General features: G+C 34.7%; 3 protein-coding genes across 7 annotated transcripts; 2 read left to right on the top strand and 1 right to left on the bottom strand.

Annotated features, from left to right (window-relative positions):
* Positions 1-3,399: 3,399 nt before the first annotated feature.
* LOC145626511 (uncharacterized) lies at positions 3,400-7,652 on the top strand. 4 transcript variants are annotated; one of them, XM_081678951.1, is made up of 3 exons: positions 3,400-5,896; positions 5,981-6,152; positions 7,289-7,652. In XM_081678951.1, exon 1 carries the CDS (start codon positions 3,519-3,521, stop codon positions 5,727-5,729), a length of 2,211 nt encoding a protein of 736 aa, XP_081535077.1. In that variant the 5' UTR covers positions 3,400-3,518; the 3' UTR covers positions 5,730-5,896; positions 5,981-6,152; positions 7,289-7,652. The 4 variants fall into 4 exon arrangements, with proteins under 4 accessions (XP_081535077.1, XP_081535079.1, XP_081535078.1 ...); XM_081678953.1 differs by having other exon boundaries at positions 5,981-6,246; XM_081678952.1 differs by having other exon boundaries at positions 5,981-7,029.
* A 1,795-nt stretch (positions 7,653-9,447) lies between these two features.
* LOC145627550 (uncharacterized) lies at positions 9,448-13,662 on the top strand. Its single transcript, XM_081679926.1, has 4 exons — positions 9,448-11,387; positions 12,306-12,371; positions 12,480-12,809; positions 13,030-13,662. Exon 1 carries the CDS (start codon positions 9,448-9,450, stop codon positions 11,305-11,307), a length of 1,860 nt encoding a protein of 619 aa, XP_081536052.1. The 3' UTR covers positions 11,308-11,387; positions 12,306-12,371; positions 12,480-12,809; positions 13,030-13,662.
* A 160-nt stretch (positions 13,663-13,822) lies between these two features.
* Positions 13,823-16,527, bottom strand: LOC145626510 (protein DMR6-LIKE OXYGENASE 1-like). Of its 2 annotated transcripts, XM_081678947.1 has the most exons (5): positions 16,299-16,527; positions 16,139-16,188; positions 14,901-15,426; positions 14,377-14,704; positions 13,823-14,236 (listed from the first exon to the last, which is right to left on the bottom strand). In XM_081678947.1, the coding sequence occupies exons 3-5, from the start codon at positions 15,401-15,403 to the stop codon at positions 13,994-13,996; spliced, it is 1,074 nt and encodes a 357-aa protein (XP_081535073.1). In that variant the 5' UTR covers positions 15,404-15,426; positions 16,139-16,188; positions 16,299-16,527; the 3' UTR covers positions 13,823-13,993. The 2 variants fall into 2 exon arrangements, with proteins under 2 accessions (XP_081535073.1, XP_081535075.1); XM_081678949.1 differs by lacking the exons at positions 16,139-16,188; positions 16,299-16,527 and having other exon boundaries at positions 14,901-15,503.
* Positions 16,528-18,684: the final 2,157 nt, after the last annotated feature.

The following is an 18,684-nucleotide window of genomic DNA, read 5'->3' as shown; positions in this document are numbered from 1 at the left end:
ATCTATTTTCCTTATGTATAAAATTGGTGTAAACCACTTGTTGTATATCAAGCACTCTACAAAAATTAAGAGTTTTTTTAATGATTTTACCAATCATATCAAATAAATAAAATTAAAAAAAAAAAAAAAGTGATCTATAGACAAATTAGCATCGTGCAATTAGACAAAATTAAAAATATAAAAAAAAATGATAATTCATACGAAGTATAAAAAAAAAAATTATACAATTAAATCAAACAATCAACGCATATGTTTTGAATCCATAAGCAATTTTGGAACCAGAAAGAAAACTAGATACGAATAACATTCGTTTATACAATGCACCTCCGTTTTTTTAGTTGACGTATATTCCATTTTAATAAGTTTTTTTAGTTGACACGTATTCCTTATTGGAAAGTTGATTTTTAGTTTACCTATTACAAACTTGATTAAATAAGCTAATGAACCTCAAAAAAAAAAAAAAAAAAAAAAAAAAAAAAAAAACCATATGATCTACCCACTTCTTAATGTGAAACTAGTGTATGCCTTGGGCGATGCCCTAGGTTGTTAGTTTTTTTTTTTTTTTTGTTCGTTTTTTTTTTAAACACCCCATGTTGATAGTTTGTGTACTTCTTTAATTTTCTAATTATGTTCAACTGTTTGTATAGTTAATGTGCGATTCGAACATTATCTCGGGTGTCATTTTTTTTTCCCTCTTATGTATTTATATTCTAAATTTCTAATCTTGTAAAAAAAAAATGAATTATATTAACTTTAATTTACAATGAAAGGAATGTATAGGCCGTGTTTTGAATAGCTTAAAGCTGAAGGCTGCGTTTGGTTATTAGCTTATTGAGCCAAAAAGAGCTTATTCAGCACATTTGGAGGATTTGACCAAACAAATCATCTAATTGAGGTGTTTGGTAAACAGCGGATCTCATTAGCTGATTGGCATGAATAAGCTTAATTTGGAAACGCTCCTAACCCCAACGTTTTCAAAACAGCTTATTTGATTCTTTTGCATAATTACACAAATGCCCAAAAATTCACTCCAATTAATCATGGTTCCCCTAAAAAAGGGTGAAAATAATAACAAACCACTATTTACGGCCAGAAAAAAAAAAAAAAAAAAAAAAAAAAAAAAAAAAAAGACCTTTAATTTACATGCAGAAGAATTTCTCCATCTTTCACCAAGTTTAACTGCTCTAGAATTGAGAATAATATTGAAGTTGAAGGTTAACTAAACTTTACCTTCATAGTTGGGAATAGTCAGATTTGAAAATAGATGTCAATAATTTTGATTTCTTTTCAATTGTTTTTGATAAAGAGATAGGATGATGGAGCATTAGCATTGATTGTTTTTTTTTTCACAAAAAAAAAAAAAAAAAAAAAAAAAAAAAAAAAAAGAAAAAAAAAAGAGATAAAGATGGTGAAATTGGTTTGGGGAAGATGAAGGGGTTATGTATGAGAAAAACAATGGGCCGGGTATTGTGGCTTTTTCCCCCTAATTATTGATAAACGCAAGAGTTGGTACATTGATAACTTTTTATAATGTTAATCCAAAATCTTAAATAAACAAATAAATAAAAACACTATCAAATTTGTAAATCTAAAAAAACTAATTGTATTAGTGAATTACAATAATAATACAAATAAAGAGATTCTCTTAAATATTTTTAATGGGATTAATAATATCTTCAATTTTATATACATATATGTCAATGGGCTTTTTGGTCATTTTATATAAGTAAAGACCTATCAGCTAATTATAGTTTACCAAACACTTTTATATAATCAGCTACTACAATAAGTTAGTCAAATCAGTTAATAAAATCAGCTAGTCAAAATCAGCTAGTTAAAATCAGCTTACTTAATCAGCTTCAACTTTCAGCTTTCTCCCAAACAGGGCCGAAGTTAATTATGTTAGCTGATTTTGGCTATCTGATTGTATTAACTGATTTGACTAACTTATTTTATTAGTTGATTGTATAAAAGGCCCTGTTTGGTAGTTAGCTTATTGGAGGTATATTAGCTTATTTGACTAACTTTAGCTGATTGACTAATTAAACAAGCTAATACAAGTGTTTGGTAGTAAGCTTATTGAAAGAACTTATTCCACTAAATAAGCTATTTTGAAAAAGCTCATTTTATGAGCTTTTTCAATTAGCTTATTCATTAATTATTGTGAAATGACAATTATAATCTCATCTAATTTAAAATCTTATCTAAACTATCTACCCCACATTTAGCTTATTGGTCATTTCACATACTCAATCACCTTTAAGCTATCAGCTATTTACCAAACACTTTTATATAATCAGTTAATACAATAAGTTAGTCAAATCAGTTAATAAAATCAGCTAGTCAAAATCAGCTAACTCGATCAGCTCCAGCTTTCAACTTTCAGCTTTCAATTAATAATAACTTAAATTAATAATACTATAAGATTCCATTGGAACAAGAAAAATAGAATTAATGATATGAAATTGTTGATTCTTATGCATAGCCCTTAGGGCTATGTATAGCAAAACCCTAAATTAAATAGGGATATAAGTATCATTTCACCATAAATTAATGAATAAGCTTATTGGAAAAGCTCATAAAAGGAGCTTTTTCAAAAAGAGCTTATTTAGTGGAATTTTTTCCTTAAATAAGCTTACCACCAAACACCTTAAATTAGCCTATTTAATAGTCAATAAGTTAACGTTGGTCAAATAAGTTAATTTTGCTCAAATAAGTTGTTTACTCCGTACCAAACACAACCATAATATTACGTGAAATTTGAAACATTAATAAAAGTTGGTTGAATTTGTAAATGTATTACCTTTATGCATAGGAGACTATGAGTTCTTACGTGGCGCATTTACTTTGGATAATGATATGGAATTGTGGCATGTCGCATATACTTCGAAAAGTGTCACGTGACACTGTTTCCTTAAAAGAAAATGTCTTTTAACAGATAGTATAGATAGATGAGAGAAACAAACCTAAATTGAATGTGTCCACTTTTTTGTTGTCAGTTTTTAAAATTATCATAATTTTAATAAATTTATATACGTAGTAATTTTTTATTTATTATTAAATTTATATCATATACTATTAAAAAACAAAAAACCACAACATCAAACGAACCTGAGTCGACATTTCATTAATTAAATTCAATCCTCCTAAGATTTATTTCATCATCTCTAAAATTGAACTTTCTTTGGTCTACTCAAATGCACTCACAGTCTCACACACTCACATAGTCACATCCACACTCAAATCTCTCTCTTTTCCTCCAACTCTACTGGTTAAATAACTAACTAACTTCCAATTAAACAATTTTACCCTAATTTATCTCTCTGCAAATTAGGGTTCTTATTCCCATTCTCTATTTTCCGCTGAATCATCGATCTTTACAAAAATTTCACCTCGGCGTTTACTATTTCACCTAAACCCTTTTCAAATTAGGGATTTCATTTCCATTTTTCAAATTCCAGTTGCCTTCAATTTCTGCAGATTAATGTAAGCAAAATTAGGGCTTTTGCAATTGAAGAATGGCAAGTAAAATTGGAGTTTCTGGAAAAGAATTCATTGCAAAAGCTTCAGCTTCCATTAATGGCGGTAACATTACTCATCGTCTTTCATACCCTCTTTCTTCATATTCTTCTTCTTCTTCTTCAAATTACCAGAGCAATTCTCTCTTCTCCGCTGAAAATGAAGTTGATCCCAAATTCTTCCTCGGATCAATGAGACAACAATGTAAGATGGGATTTCGCAACCTCAACGACGCTGTCTCACTCTTCCATCAAATGACCCGTATGAATCCTCTCCCTTCTTATTTTGATTTTACTGTCATTTTGTCTTCAATGATCAAGATTAAACCTCGTTACCCTGAAATCTATTCAACTGTAATTAATCTCTCTTCACAATTGGAATTGCTGGGTGTTCCTTATAATCTTTATTCCTTTAACGTCCTTGTTAATTGTTATTCCTGTTTGGGTCGTGTCGATTTCGGGTTTTCGATTATGGGTAAAATCATTAAGCTTGGGTTTCATCCCAGTATTGTGACCTTTAATACCCTCATCAATGGGCTTATTTATTCCAATCTGTTGGAAGAGGCTGCTAGATTGTTTGATCAAATTGTTAAGCTTGGGTTTCAACCCAACCTTGTGACTTATGGTACACTGACCAAAGGTCTTTGTAGAATAGGGAACTATGCAAATGCTCTTAATTTGCTTGTGACGATGAACTCGGGTTTTTCTCTTAATAAGCCTGATATTATCATATATAACACTATCATTGATAGTCTGTGTAAGGATAAGCTTTTACCTCAGGCCACCAAACTTTATTCTGAGATGAGAGGAAAGGGCATTCAACCCGATGTCTTAACTTATAACACCTTAGTTCGTGGAATGTGCACTTTGGGGAAATGGGAGGATGCAAAGAAAATGTTGGATGAAATGTTGGAGAACAACATAGATCCTAATGTTGAGACCTACAGCATGTTAATTGATATGTGTTGTAAACAAGGGAAGGTTAGTGCAGCACACGCTATACTGGGCCTCATGACCAAAAGGGGTAAAACTCCAGACATCTTTACTTACAATTCTCTGTTGGTTGGTTATTGTTTGTGTGGCCAAATGGATGAAGCCACTGAGCTTATTGATTTGATGACGAAAATTGGTTGCAAGCCTAATATTGTGACTTATGATAGCTTGTTAAACGGATATTGCAAGTCTAAGAAGCTTGACAAAGCCCTAGATTTGGTCCAGGATATGCGTCTTAGAGGATTAGCACCTAATGTTTTTACATATAGCACTCTTATAGATGCCTTATGCAAGGACAACAGGCTCCTGTTCGCACATCAAATTATACAGGAATTGGAAGCTGAAGGAATCATACCTGACATAATTACTTATAACTCATTGTTTGATGGGCTCTGTAAAAGTTCACGGGTTGATGAGGCAATGATAATGCTGAAAGGAATATCAAGTTGTAGAGTAGTCCCTGATATTGTCACCTACAATATCCTAGTTAATGGCCTTTGTCAAGCTGGAAGACTTGATGAAGCAGTGGATATTTTGTCTTCTCTCCGAGCCAAGGGTTTAGTTCCTGACAATTATACTTACAATGTAATAATAAATGGATATTGCAAGTGTAAAAAACTTGACCAAGCCCTTGGGTTGTTCCATGATATGTGTCTTAGAGGATGTAAACCAAATGTTGTTACATATAACACTCTCATAGATTCCTTATGCAAGGAGAACAAAGTCCAGCATGCAAATCACCTTATCCAGAAAATGAGATTTCAAAACCTCACACCAGATGTAGTAACTTTTAATTCATTGATGGATGGCCTCTGTAAAAGCTCACAGATTGATGAGGCAATGACAATGTTGAAAGAAATGGTAAGCAGTGGACCAGTCCCTGATATTGTCACCTACAATATCCTAATTGATGGCCTTTGTCAAGTTGGTCAACTTGAAGAAGCAGTGAACATCTTTTCTTCTCTCCGAGACAAGGGTTTAGATCCAGACAATTATACATACAATGTATTGATAAGTGGATATTGCAAGTGTAAAAAGCTTGATCAAGCCCTTGTCTTCTTCCATGATATGCATCATAGAGGATTGGAACCTGATGTTGTCACATATAGCACTCTCATAGATGCCTCATGCAAGGAGAATAGGTTCCAGTTTGCAAATGAACTTCTAGAGAAAAAGAGAGCTCAGAACCTCACACCAGTCACGGTTGCGTGTGAATAATTGATTCATGGCTTCTGTAAATGCTCACAAATTGATGGGAGGCTGGAAGGAATGACCACTAGTGGAGTAATCCCTGATATTGTCACCTACAATATCCTAATTGGTGGCCTTTGTCAAGTTGGCGACTCAATGAAGCATTGGGAATCTTGTCTTAACTCCAAGCTAAGGTATTACAACCAAACAATTACAGATACAATGTAATGATTGAGAGATGTTTGTAAGGGTTACTTAATGATGCTTTTGAATTGCAGGATAATGGCTGTTCTCCAGATGATTGAACTTAAAATATGATTATCAGAGGATTTCTTTGTGGTAATGATGTCCAAAAGGCATCCCAGTTTTTTCAGAATCATGAGTAGCAAAGGCCTTGCACCTGACGCATGTACGACTTTGCTGCTTCATCACTTGATTGCTGCTCGCTATGTAAGCAATGCCAGTAAAGACTTGGTTTCGAGTGATTTTAGAAATTGACTAAGCTTGCAGCTTAATGCTGTTAGATGTCAATTTTCTGATTGTGGTAAATCTGCTTCATGCTATTCCTCAGGTTTACTTGTTGAAAGTTTTGTAACATAGTATTCTTTCTTGCTCATTTTCCATTATCTGGTTTAAGTAAATATACTACCCCATTTTATGAATCATACAAATCTGTGCTTCTTGTGTAGATAGGTTTTTTTTATATTTTTGACAAGGTGGTGAGAGAATTAGGCAGAAGGGAAGGATTAAGTTTCTGTGAGTAAATTGGATAGGCAAGTCCCTATAGACAATTGTTCAACTTTGTATCATTACAACGTTGCTATTGAGAGGTGAATCAAGCAGGGTATTCCATAATTAATTTTGTCCATGATGCCCAACTATGCTATACGGTGTTTGAAGTATTAGTATATGCATTTCTTTGTATGCTTAGCTCTAGCCAATTAATGCTATAATGCTAGGTGATATGGTATCCTAGGCTACTTTCTTAGGTAGGTAGATGTAATTTTGGACACGAGTTTCGCTTATTAACCCTGTGTCGTTCTATACTTAGTGCTGTGCATATAAATCTCGGTGTAAGATCTTCCAAACATTTTGCTGTTCCTCGTAAATTCCCATGAAACATGCTTCTAACATCATATAATAATGAAGTCTTTGATGTTCTTCACAAGGATATGAAAGGAAGAGGAAAGGTGGGAGCTGAGAGGAAGGATAATAATTGGCTTGGCCAAGTAACAAGTGAAATGACTTAAAATAATAAGCATTTCTTCTTTAATGTGACAGCTGCAGTTCAGAGGATTGCCCATTCAGCTTTCATGTGACAGCTTAGGTGGATTATTAATTTGCATATCAGAATCCTTATGTTTTCAAATCTACAAGTTAGTTGCATGGATATCTTTCTCTTGAGGACACTTTAACTATGTTGTTGTAGCAAAGGGTTTGATAAATTTTACAGAATTGTGCAAGGAATAGCTCTGCTAGTTGAGTTGCATGATAGATAGTTAATTGCCTTAGTGTGCTATCTGTTTCTCTTCAACATATTAGAGCTTGTTTTATGTCTGATCACGTGTATATACCATTATTTTCAGATGTAAGCGCTGTGCTATGATGGTTCTGATTCTTCTGAAACATTTGGAGACAAATACTGCTTGGAGGCTTTCCTATATTGAAAATAACACTTGCTCATTGCATTTTTCTTACTCTTTTTTTTCAATTTGTTTCCAAGGTAGAAAATGGATTATTCACTTGAATTATTTAAAGTTCTAGAGGAAGCTTAATGTTTGTACAAAGTATGTTGCAAATGTACAGAAGGAGTTGGAGACTTGGAGGGCCAGCATATATGATATGGTTTTGATAGTTTCCTGCTTTCATATGTTCCAAGCAGGTTGAACTGTTGTATTAACTGAATTCTGAACTATTAATGGACTACTGGTATGTAATTTTGTACTTACAGTCACTATTGTAGGTCAAAGTGCTCTTCGACTATTGACTTAATTAAAAATGCTACTGATATTTTGGGCATGTTGTCATATAAATAATATGGAGTGTTTTTTTTTTAAATAGAATACGGAGTATATCTAGAGCTGTCAATTCGGGTAAACGGGTCGGGTTTGAGTCGGGTTAGTGTGAGTCGGGTCATCTCGGATCGGGTTAATACGGGTTAATGTCATAACATATGCAGGTCGGGTTCAGGTTAGGTCATGCTTGAGTCGGGTCACGTCGGGTCTAAAAGGTCGGGTTACATTCGGGTCGGGTGAAAAATAGGTCGGGTTAAATTCGGGTCTTTACGTTAGGGTCGTTCTCGGGTTCGAGTTGGGTTCGGTTTAAGTCAATTATTTACGGGTTATAATCAGGTCGGGTCATTTTCGGGTTTGGTTCAAGTCAATAATTTGCGGGTTATAATCAAGTCGGGTCATTTCCAAGTCGGGTCATTCTCGGATTCGAGTCGAGTTCGGTTCAAGTCAATAATTTGCGGAAAACATGTTTCGTCCCTAAAAACATGTTGTGAAACTAACCTCTTAAAATTCAAAGTGAAATATTGAAGGAATAGAGTTAGGACTCAATTTTCGTTCCAATACCAACATGAGATAACGATCTATACATATTGATTCGATAACAAGGTTGAATTTGGGTCGGGCCAATAACAAGTCGGGTTGATTCGGGTCGGGTTGAAATTTGAGTCGGGTTTATAGCAAGTCGGGTTAAATTCGGGTTGGGTTAGGATCAAGTCGGGTTGAATTCGGGTTTTGACGGGTTAAAACGGGTTTGGGTTAATTTCGGTTCAGGTCGGGTTCGGTTCAGGTCAATAATTTACGGGTTACATTCGGGTCGGGTCGTCTCTAGGTCGGTTAATGTTTGAATTTGGGTCTCAAATACTCGGGTCAACTCGGGTATAGGGTTGGTTTCAGGTCGGGTTAGGTCGTTTCGGGTCATCATTTTTTTTCGGGTTCAGACGGGTCAGTTAATAGGTCGATATTTCGGGTCGGATTAGCCGTTAACAGCTCTAAGTATATCTAATGTTTTGGTGAGCGTAATAATGGGTTGCAAGATGAGACGTACTCCGTATAATAAAATTAAGAATCTCAAGTGAAAATTAGCCGATTTAAATCCAAATACTACTAAGCATTTATGGAAGCTACTAAAAGGCTTTATGGTTATCATATATTCATGGGTTTTGCTATACATAGCCCTAAGGGCTATGCATAAGAATCAACAATTTCATATCATTAATTCTATTTTTCTTGTTCCAATGGAATCTTATAGTATAGCAAAATGTCAATGATGTATAGCAAAATGTGGTGAGAGAATTAGGCAGAAGGGAAGGATTAATTTTTGGTGAGCGTATCAAAATGTCAATGATGTAGACGGATTCAATATTAGCTCTTGGGTATTACACTAAAACTTAAACCAACTAAATTAGTTGGCATTTACATTCATATCATCCATACAATTTGTAATTTGAAGTAATCTTACCATAGTTACACTTTATTATGTTAGTTTTACGGAGTATTTCATATCGGTCTCATATATGCAGACCCTAATTCCAAGCAACGATTCAAAGCGGTCATAGACTCATTGAATAAACATGGGTTAGCATACTTACCAAGTACTCCGTACTAGCCACTTAGCCTAAACTTCAAAAGGCTAGTTTCAACCTAAAACCCTAAACCCTCAACAAATTAAGGATTTCAATTCGTTCTTATTAATTTATTATTACACATTTACACCCCCTTCAACTTTCACAAGAATGGCAAACAATAAACTTGCAGTTGGAAGATTGATTACTGCAAAAGCTTCAACTTCCATTAATGGCGTAAATACATTTCTTCGTCTTCCTACTTCTCTTTCTTTCTGCTACCCTTTGTTCAGTTCTCTCTCCTCCCCAAATAAAGAACAAAACCCCAAATTCTTCCTCAATTCAGTGATACAACAATGCAGACATGGTTTCCACAAGCTCGATGATGCTGTATCTCTCTTCCATCAAATGACTCGTATGAATCCTCTTCCTTCTGCTGTTACTTTTAATTTCATATTGTGTTCTATGATTAAGGTTAAACCTAAAGAACCCATTAATTATTCAACTGTAATTTCTCTATCTGCACAATTGCAATTGTTGGGTGTTTCTTGTGATCTTTATTCTATGAACGTCCTTGTCAATTGTTACTCCTGTTTGGGTCGTGTTGATTTCGGGTTTTCGATTTTAGGGAAAATTATTAAGCTTGGGTATGAACCTAGTATTGTGACCTTTACTACCCTTATTAATGGCCTCATTCATGCTAATTTGTTGGAGGAAGCTGTTAGATTGTTGGATAAAATTGTCAAATTAGGGTTTCAACCCACCATTGTTACCTATGGTGCTTTGATCAAAGGTCTTTGTAGGATAGGGAACTACGCCAATTCGCTTGGATTGCTGGCAATGATGAATTCTGGGTTTAGCTCTTGTAATCCTAATGTTGTCATATATAGCACCATTATTGATAGTCTTTGTAAAGACAAGCTTTTACCTCAGGCTGTCAACCTTTTTTCCGACATGAAAAGCAAGGGTGTTCGGCCTGATGTCTATACTTATAGTAGTTTGATTCGAGGGATGTGCACTTTGGGGAAGTGGATGGATGTAAAGATATTGTTGAATGAGATGTTGGAGAGTAAGATAGCTCTCAATGTCACGATATACAGCATGTTGATTGACATGTGTTTCAAACAAGGGAAGGTTAAGGAGGCAGAAGCTGTAGTGGGACTGATGAATAAGCGGGGTGATGCTCTAAATATTATTACTTACACTTCTCTGTTGGATGGATATAGTTCATGTGGTCAAATGGATGAAGCCTTGAAAATAATGGATTTAATGGTGAAAAATGGTTTTGTGCCTAATATTCTGACTTTTACCAGCTTGTTAAATGGATATTGCAAGGTTAAGAAGGTTGACAAAGTCCTAGACTTGGTCCAGGATATGCTGCTTAGAGGTTTAAAACCTGATGTTGTCACATATAGCACTCTTATAGATGCCTTATGCAAGGAGAATAGACTACAATCTGCAAGAAAGCTTCTCAAGGAAATGGAGGCTCAAGGCGTAAAACCAAATGTATATACTTATAATTCATTGCTTGATCATCTTTGTAAAAGTTCACAGGTTAATGAGGCATTGGAAATGTTGAGACAAATGAGTGAAATCGGAGTGGTCCCTGATATTTTCACATACAGTATACTTATTGAAGGCCTTTGTGCAGTTGGGCGATTTGAAGAAGGAAGGGATATCTTCTCTTCTCTCCTAGCTAAGGGTTTAAAACCTGACAAATATACATACGATGCAATGATTAAGGGGCTCTGTAAAAATGGTTTACCGAACGATGCTATTGAAGAATTAAAGAAAATGGAAGACAATGGCTGCTCTCCGGATGATTTTACCTATAATGCAATTATAAATGGTTTTCTTTCAACCAATAATCTCAAAAAGGCTTTAGAGTTTGTCATAATTAAAACTAGCAAAGGGTTTCCACTTGATGGTCACACTACTTCGCTGTTAAGTGGCTCATTTGCTGATCACAATGTCAGCGATGCAGACAAAGCTTTGTTTCAAGAGTTTCTAAAGAATCAGAAGCACAAGTAAACAGCTTAAAGGTGTCAATGTTATGATAAGATCTCTATTCCATAAGCTCTCTGGTCAAAGCATCTGTTGGCTGTTGCATGGTAAAATTTCCTACGTTCAACTTGCGCATTCTGGTAATGTCATTTTGTTTATATATTTAATTCTTTTGATGTGGCTGTGTCATATTATGAGCATGAGAAACTAATTTTAGTTTTGCACCATTATCTGATAGTAACTAATCATAATGACCCATAAACAGTTTGGTGAAGAAAGTGTAATGGACTGGATAATCTGATTTTTATATTTATATAAATAAGCAGAAATTTAAGGCTGAAAGCTTGAATTGTATTAAACTTGCTGATGGTTTCTTACAAAAGGTTGTAGGTTTCGCCTACAAATCTCATAGTAATGAATTGAGGTCACAACTCTCAAAAGGATTCACTCCAAATATTCCCTACCATTTTCTTTCCCCTCTCTCTCTTTATATACTAAGGACTATTAACCTAGTAAAATATGACTAGAATACCCATACTGCCCCTCCTTAGGTTAGTCTATTACAGAAAGCAGACATATATATTGCCAACAATGTCCGGAATATGGCAGAAATAGTGCCAACTTTGCTAGTAGCAATATCATTAGACTTCCACACGACCACATGTATGTAGTAATTTCTCAAAATTTACAAAGTATTCAGTCTTAATATTTCAAGAGAAACTCTTGACCACTCTCTGTATGGGATTGTTTAGTTCAATCTTCTGTTTCCACTGCCAGCTCACATATCTCAGTAAATTATTCAGTTGCTACCATTGCCAATTGTTACTGCCTCATGGTACATACAGATTATCAAGCCTGCTTCTTCCTTGTTGGTAAAAAGCCTTAAATAGGTTATTAGCTTGACAAGTTGACATGTCATGGTTATCTCCTTGGTCGATGGTCTTATTCTTGTTAATATGTTGTTGGATAAGATTGTCATGTTTAGAATTCAACCTGACTTGGTTGTCTGTGATTCTATGTACAAGGTCTTTGCAGAACAACAAGAATGTTGGTGCTCTCCGCTTTTAAAGGAGATGTGGTCTCATGGACCTGTAAGTCTTGGTACTAAACTGCTAATGATGCTTTACATTATGTCATCATTGATGGCCTTTATAAGGACCAATTATTATATCAATTCTCAAGCCCCTAAATTTTTGCAGAGATATTAGGCAAGCACATTTTGCCCTATGTCATCAGACTTGTCACTTTATTCCTCACTTTTAGGTATGTGCTGTTTGGAGCAGTGGAAAGACAGCCAGGATATTTTGGACAGAAACATAACAGCAGCACCTGATTCTCACATTATGCTGATTCTCACATTATGCTGCTTCATTGCTCACTTGCTTTTTAAATGTTAGCAAGGCAATTGAGACTTGGCTTTGAGAGTTTTGGAGGACAATTGCACAAGTTAGCACTTTATGATGCTTAACGTCAATGCTCTGAAATTTCTGCAGTGTTTCTCATCTAATTCCCGAATAATTTGAGATGTGGTAATCTCGTCTTCCTTAAACTCTTATCTTGAATTCTGGTTAAATTAGATATACTTCCCCATTTTCCCCATTTCATGAGATATGCATGTCTAGTTGAAGGCTTTGCAGTTTGCACCTTTATTTTCAGAAATAATCACTCTACCGGTCAACATACAGCAAACTAAAAAGTCATGTATTTCATTCTGAAAAATTCTTAATTTTTCTTATTCTTTTTCTTTAGGAGGCTAAATTAATACGAAGTATGTTATAGCAAAGAGCTTGAAGAAATTATGAAGTTGCACAAGACTTGCTCTGCCCCAATGATTTCAGATGGAAGTGGAAATTTCAAATTATTGGGATCACATGTTTCTTTTTGAACCCAGTTGGCTTCAAGAAGGCTTCAAGAAGCAGCAGATGGCCTCCATAAACTAGACAACTTCCCTTGGAAAGCAGATGTCTTCTCTATTCTTCCGCCTAAAGGGTGAGAAAAGATGCACTTGCCTATTCGTGATTATGGAAGGATGCAAATAACTACTCCAGATTAATTCATCTCCAACACTACAGAGTAGTATTATTAACGAATTTATATGTGGGTATTAGGAAGGTTTTGGTGTGTATTCAAAAAAAAAAAGGAAGGTTTTGGTGCTTGTCAGTCATACAATTACAGCTGGAACTAAAAAATTCATATCCTTGTGCTATTCAATATCAATATGTATTGATCACACAAAATTAAGCTATTTATGTTCAATTCCATTTCTCTTGCTTTGTGGAGAACCTTTTTGTTCATAGAAATTATAAAAATTTTAGGTGAAACAATAGTTTCTCTGTTCCTAGGCTTATCTCATATTCTTTACAATGTTCTCCCTGTTTCCATGTCCAGTATTATGAATAAAATGCTTTTGCCTTTCTTCCACAGTCGAAAGGAAATAAGAAAAACAGAGCTTCTTGTGCTGTAACTTGTAAGCCTGCAAACTTATCATTTGTATTCTCAACTCTTACCAATATTCATTAAATTTTAGTCTACTCGTACATGGAAAAAGAACACAAACTGATCATTTGATTAATTAAAGCAATATTATTAATTTATATACATTCCAACATTAAACTGAATTACTAACAGACCTAGCTAAATCTAATCAACCTCCATCAAGCTGAATCTACCTTAAGTTAAACTGCATTCCTGTCAAACAAGTCGCCATCTACCATTAAATCTCAAAAAACTCTTTGATCTTGCGATTCTTCCCTTCCTGGTTTCTATAGACTTCAAGAAATTCCTTAAAGTAGTAATTCCGATAGAGTTGAGGATGCTGATTGTCGATCAAATTCTCAATTGGGCCAATTAAAGCGTCTTTGTCTGGGCCATAAAACATTGCCAGTGACACTCTACTTTGGTGTTCATTAGTCACTACTCTATGCAGCACACTTTTATATTTACCATTGCTTAAAACCTACATCCAAAGGCAAAAAGACAAATGAAAGTGAGACATGAAAGTAGATGTCAGAGTATTGCTTTCAAACAGCATTGTTTGAAATAGTCCAGGTTAAAGGATCATAGAACTGTAGAAATATGAATAGAAAATTAACAAACCTGCAATTGATCGCCTATATTAACAATTAAAGCATTTGGAACAGGATCAACCACAATCCATTTGTTGTCCTTCATGATCTGTAAACCCTCCACATTTGAAGTTGGTAGCACAACCGTCAGTGCATCTCTATCAGTGTGAACACCCAATCCGAGTGTAAGATCTGGGTTTGAACAAGGTGGGTAGTAATTTGCTTGAGCCCTAAACAAGGGATTTTTCCCTAACCTATCTTGTAAAACATCTCCCTCCAGTCCCAAACCTTGTGACATCAAATTCAGAAGCAAACTCATGACAAATCCGATTTCTTTAGCATATGCAGTCACTACCCTCCTACAATAACAAAATCAATTGTGCATAAGAATGGAAGTAGTACAAATACTTAACATAATCCCAATAAACTAAAAACTGAACCACCAATTACAAGCCAAGAAAAAAACAATGAACTATAATCAGAATGTTCAGAAATATCAACTAGTCCATATCTCTTATGCAATAACTAACCAATCGCAATGCTCAAGATGCATACCTGTAGTTTGGAGGATCTGATGGCAAAAGTTCAGCAAAACTGTCATCAGCCGGGTGCCAAGAGTGTTTAAAAACCTCACTCCACATGCTAAATTTCTTAGCCATTTGGTTGCCCTTGTCCTCAGCTTTTCGGAAATGATTGCAAATTCTTACATCTTTAGTAGGATCATTTGACACAAGACGAGCCTTAACTTGAGGAGGAAGATGAAATAAGTCAGTAACAGCAGACAACATGCTTTCACAAAGCTCTTCTGTTACACCGTGATTTATGATCAGAAAAAGTCCGTACTCCTCCGATGCTCTTGCTATCTCTTTGACAAGACCATCAATATCTCCCCTTCCCATATCTATTATTGGAACACTGTCACCTGACTTGGACACTTCAGCTAAATTTGGCCTTCTTTCCACAGGAAGGATGTAATTGGGAGTAAGAGACAGCGCAGGTGATGAGGTAGGAGAATCACTGTCGTCTGAGTTTGCCCACTTGAATACATTCCCAGACATTGCAGATACTTTGGTAGTACAGCCTTTAGGGAATGCAATGCCACGCGTTATAGGTAATGATTGCGTCCAGATACCATTGAAGCAAATAAAATTGTTGCAAGCCAGAATTTATCATTATCCGATTACAAAAGTGTGATTATTTAGATATTTTTTTAAAAAATGAACAAGAAAATACACAAAATTTCAATTCAAAAGAAAAGGAATGGCCATTTCATTTTAGATGAATTCAATATGTATGTATGTCAGTATGTATGTACTTATAACATGCAACTAAGAGTCTAAGATACCAATATACAATTAGAATTTAGATGTGTTGCATCCCCTAACTTTTGTGTATGGTAAAATGTGTGGGGATATTAGATTGTGTCAACTACGGGCTTTACCCTCTTTCACTTTAAGATTGTCCCATTTATAAGTCAGGTGTCCGGGTCAGGTTCGGGTTCAGTGAGGTCGAGTCTAGTCTAATTTCAAACTTGGGTGACCACCCCGTGGGGCTAGGGCAACTAACCCCTAATCTCGAACATCTTATCTCCGCCGTTTCGTACTCCCCAACAATCATTGACGCTTCCTGAATACAACCCACAACATCCATCCGCCTATAATTAAAAACCAAGATATTTCGTTCATTCCAAATTAGCCACAAAACAAATTTCATCAATCCACCTCTTTCCATGACAACAATATACAACAATACCACCAAAATTATAAACATCCAAGCGTAAGGGAGAAACATACCAATTTTTCGCCGATTCCTCTCCAAGAAACAGCATATCTTTCATCCACCTCTACAATTTGAGAGAAAATATGACAATCTTATATTGCTTCCAATTTCCAAACGAATTTAATTTATAGAAAAACATTGATTGAATTTATAGTATGGGAACGATTTACAAACCTCAATTGACGGAGGAAATCACAAAGAAAGGAATATTTGACGAAGGAGATCAAGAGCCTAGTGACGAAAACTGAGTGACCGAAAACCAAACTGAATACTCGGTGTTATTAATGCAACTTATTACAAGTTTAGCCTGTTTACTCTGTGGTTTCCTGAAACCCGGCAGTACGGGTTTTATAAAATATTTTCTCCTGTTTTTATGTCCAAAAAAAATAATCGGCTGGACTACAAAGTTAATCAGCTACGGTCACTAGAATGGGTACGAAATCGGGTACGGATATGAAACGAGTATATAATACGGCTGTTAAGAGCAAGAAGCCTATAGCTCAGTGGAGCTAAGCTTCAGTCCCCGTGGTAGTGACCCGGGTTCGAGGCTCATATCCCCCCTTCCCTGTGGGTAATACCCCCTTGATATTCCTATGATAGGAAATTATGGTGGGGCCCACCCCTTACCCCTAAAAAAAAAAAAAAATACGGTTGTTTCAAAAGTAGAGGATACGGTGCATTTTTAAAATGCGGTCTAATATATTTTTATTAAAATATTTTATAAATTTTTCAATGATATATGATAAATTTTATTTGACACGTAGTTTATTTTAAGAAGATTGAAAGAAAAAAAAAATCACTCAAAAATGATTACTTCTAGATTATTAATCGAACTAAAGACGCTAAAGGGTAAGGCGAATAGAAAGCTTCAATTTTATTGCAATCTCTTATTGAATTGTAATATATGGGATATAACATTTATTTGCTAATGTTAGTAAAGTAAGGATAAAGTTCAAATATGATGGAAATGTACTTTTCAGATACTCAACCTAATTGAACTAGTTAGGAGAGACCAAATGTTAATCTATGTTAGCGAGTAATTCCTGCCTAATCAGACATTATCATAACTATATTCCTAGGATAAAATTCAAATATGATTTGAATGTGCTTTTCAGATACTCAACCTAATTGAACTAGTTAAGAGAGGCCAAATGTTGATCTATGTTAGTGAGTAATCCTTGTCTTCATGTCTAATTAGACATTATCATAACTATGTTCCTTTGAAGCTCCTTATCATTATCTTTTTTTTTTTTTTTTTTTTTTTGAGGGGAAAGCTCCTTATCATTATCAGAAATACACAACATTATGCTATTTGCAAATAAAGCTATGACAATTCAGAATGACCTTATTGATTACCATTAGCCTTGATTATAGATTAACAATTTATATAATGGACTGTTTGGAAGCTATCATTTCATTCAAATGATGGATTTGTTCCAAATAACCTGTTTGGAAATTTTGAGAATTTGCATTTGGATTTGACTTAAATTCTAGCCTTCAATAATAAAATTCGGTTTATAGAATTTGTAAAACGTTTGTCGATCGAGTCGATCTTTTATCACCGTTAATAATGGCTAACTTCTCTCTCTCTTATCCACTATAAACTGCTTCCATCACTGTCACGTCGGCAAACCTTCATCGATACCACCTTCACCTTCCAACAATAAATTGAAAAAAGGAAAAGTTATCAAAAGACATGCAGATTTAGGACCTAATTTTTCACTAATTTCGGTCGATAGATTGGCGAATTTAGCATTAATAGTAGAGGAGGAGAGAGAATGAGAAAAAGAAGAGAAAAATAATATTGGCTAGTCTTGATCATACCAAGTAAATTTAAAATGATTTATTTAAAATTTCAAGCATTTCTAAACAGATTATTTGGAATTCAAGGTAAGTAATTGAAAAATAATTGAAAATCCAGTTTTGAAATCGAATGCTTGTTTCAAACACTACGTGCTTGTTCACATTTACTTAATTACAGCTCAGTTCAGTTCAGCTCCAATCAGTTCAGTTCAGCTCCAATCAGTTCAGTTCAGCTCCAATCAGTTCAATTCGGTTCAGTTTAGTTCAGCTCCTAATTTCCTTCTCTCATAAAATATTCATTTCAGCTCAGTTCAGTTAAGCTCCGATCAGTTCAGCTCGGTTTAGTAAATGTCAACAGGCCCGTAGTGTTTGAAACTATTTAAAAATTATAAAAAAATAAATGATTTAGGGCTTGTTCTCTTACGTTGAAATTCAGTTCAGTTCAGCTCAGTTCAGTTCAGTTCAATTCATTTCAGCTCCTAACTTCCTTCTCTTATAAAATATTCATTTTAGTTCAGTTCAGTTCAGCTGAGTTCAGTCAATGAGAACATGCCCTTATTCCATTATCATTTTGCATGGGCCTCCAAAATATCATTTGATCGATCTTCTTTTGTTATCCTCTATTTTTCGAAGGTGAATTTGTAGCTTTATGTTCTCATAAGTCATAATCCATCTCAAAAAAACACCACATACATGGATACATCATCATATATATATATATATATATATATATATATATATATATATATATATATAT

Source organism: Chenopodium album, chromosome 4, assembly GCF_948465745.1.
Source record: "Chenopodium album chromosome 4, dcCheAlbu1.1, whole genome shotgun sequence".
NCBI classification, from domain to species: domain Eukaryota; kingdom Viridiplantae; phylum Streptophyta; class Magnoliopsida; order Caryophyllales; family Amaranthaceae; genus Chenopodium; species Chenopodium album.
The sequence above is the reverse complement of the archived record's forward strand: the minus strand, read 5'-3'. Positions and strand labels throughout refer to the sequence as shown.

Coding starts and splice junctions, on each gene's coding strand:
- LOC145626510 (XM_081678947.1), bottom strand. CDS start 15,403: ATGTCTGGGAATGTATTCAAGTGGGCAAACTCAGACGACAGTGATTCT. Junction 14,705..14,900: donor TCAGATCCTCCAAACTACAG/GTATGCATCTTG, acceptor TTGTTATTGTAG/GAGGGTAGTGACTGCATATG. Junction 14,237..14,376: donor ATATAGGCGATCAATTGCAG/GTTTGTTAATTT, acceptor CTTTGGATGTAG/GTTTTAAGCAATGGTAAATA.
- LOC145626511 (XM_081678951.1), top strand. CDS start 3,519: ATGGCAAGTAAAATTGGAGTTTCTGGAAAAGAATTCATTGCAAAAGCT.
- LOC145627550 (XM_081679926.1), top strand. CDS start 9,448: ATGGCAAACAATAAACTTGCAGTTGGAAGATTGATTACTGCAAAAGCT.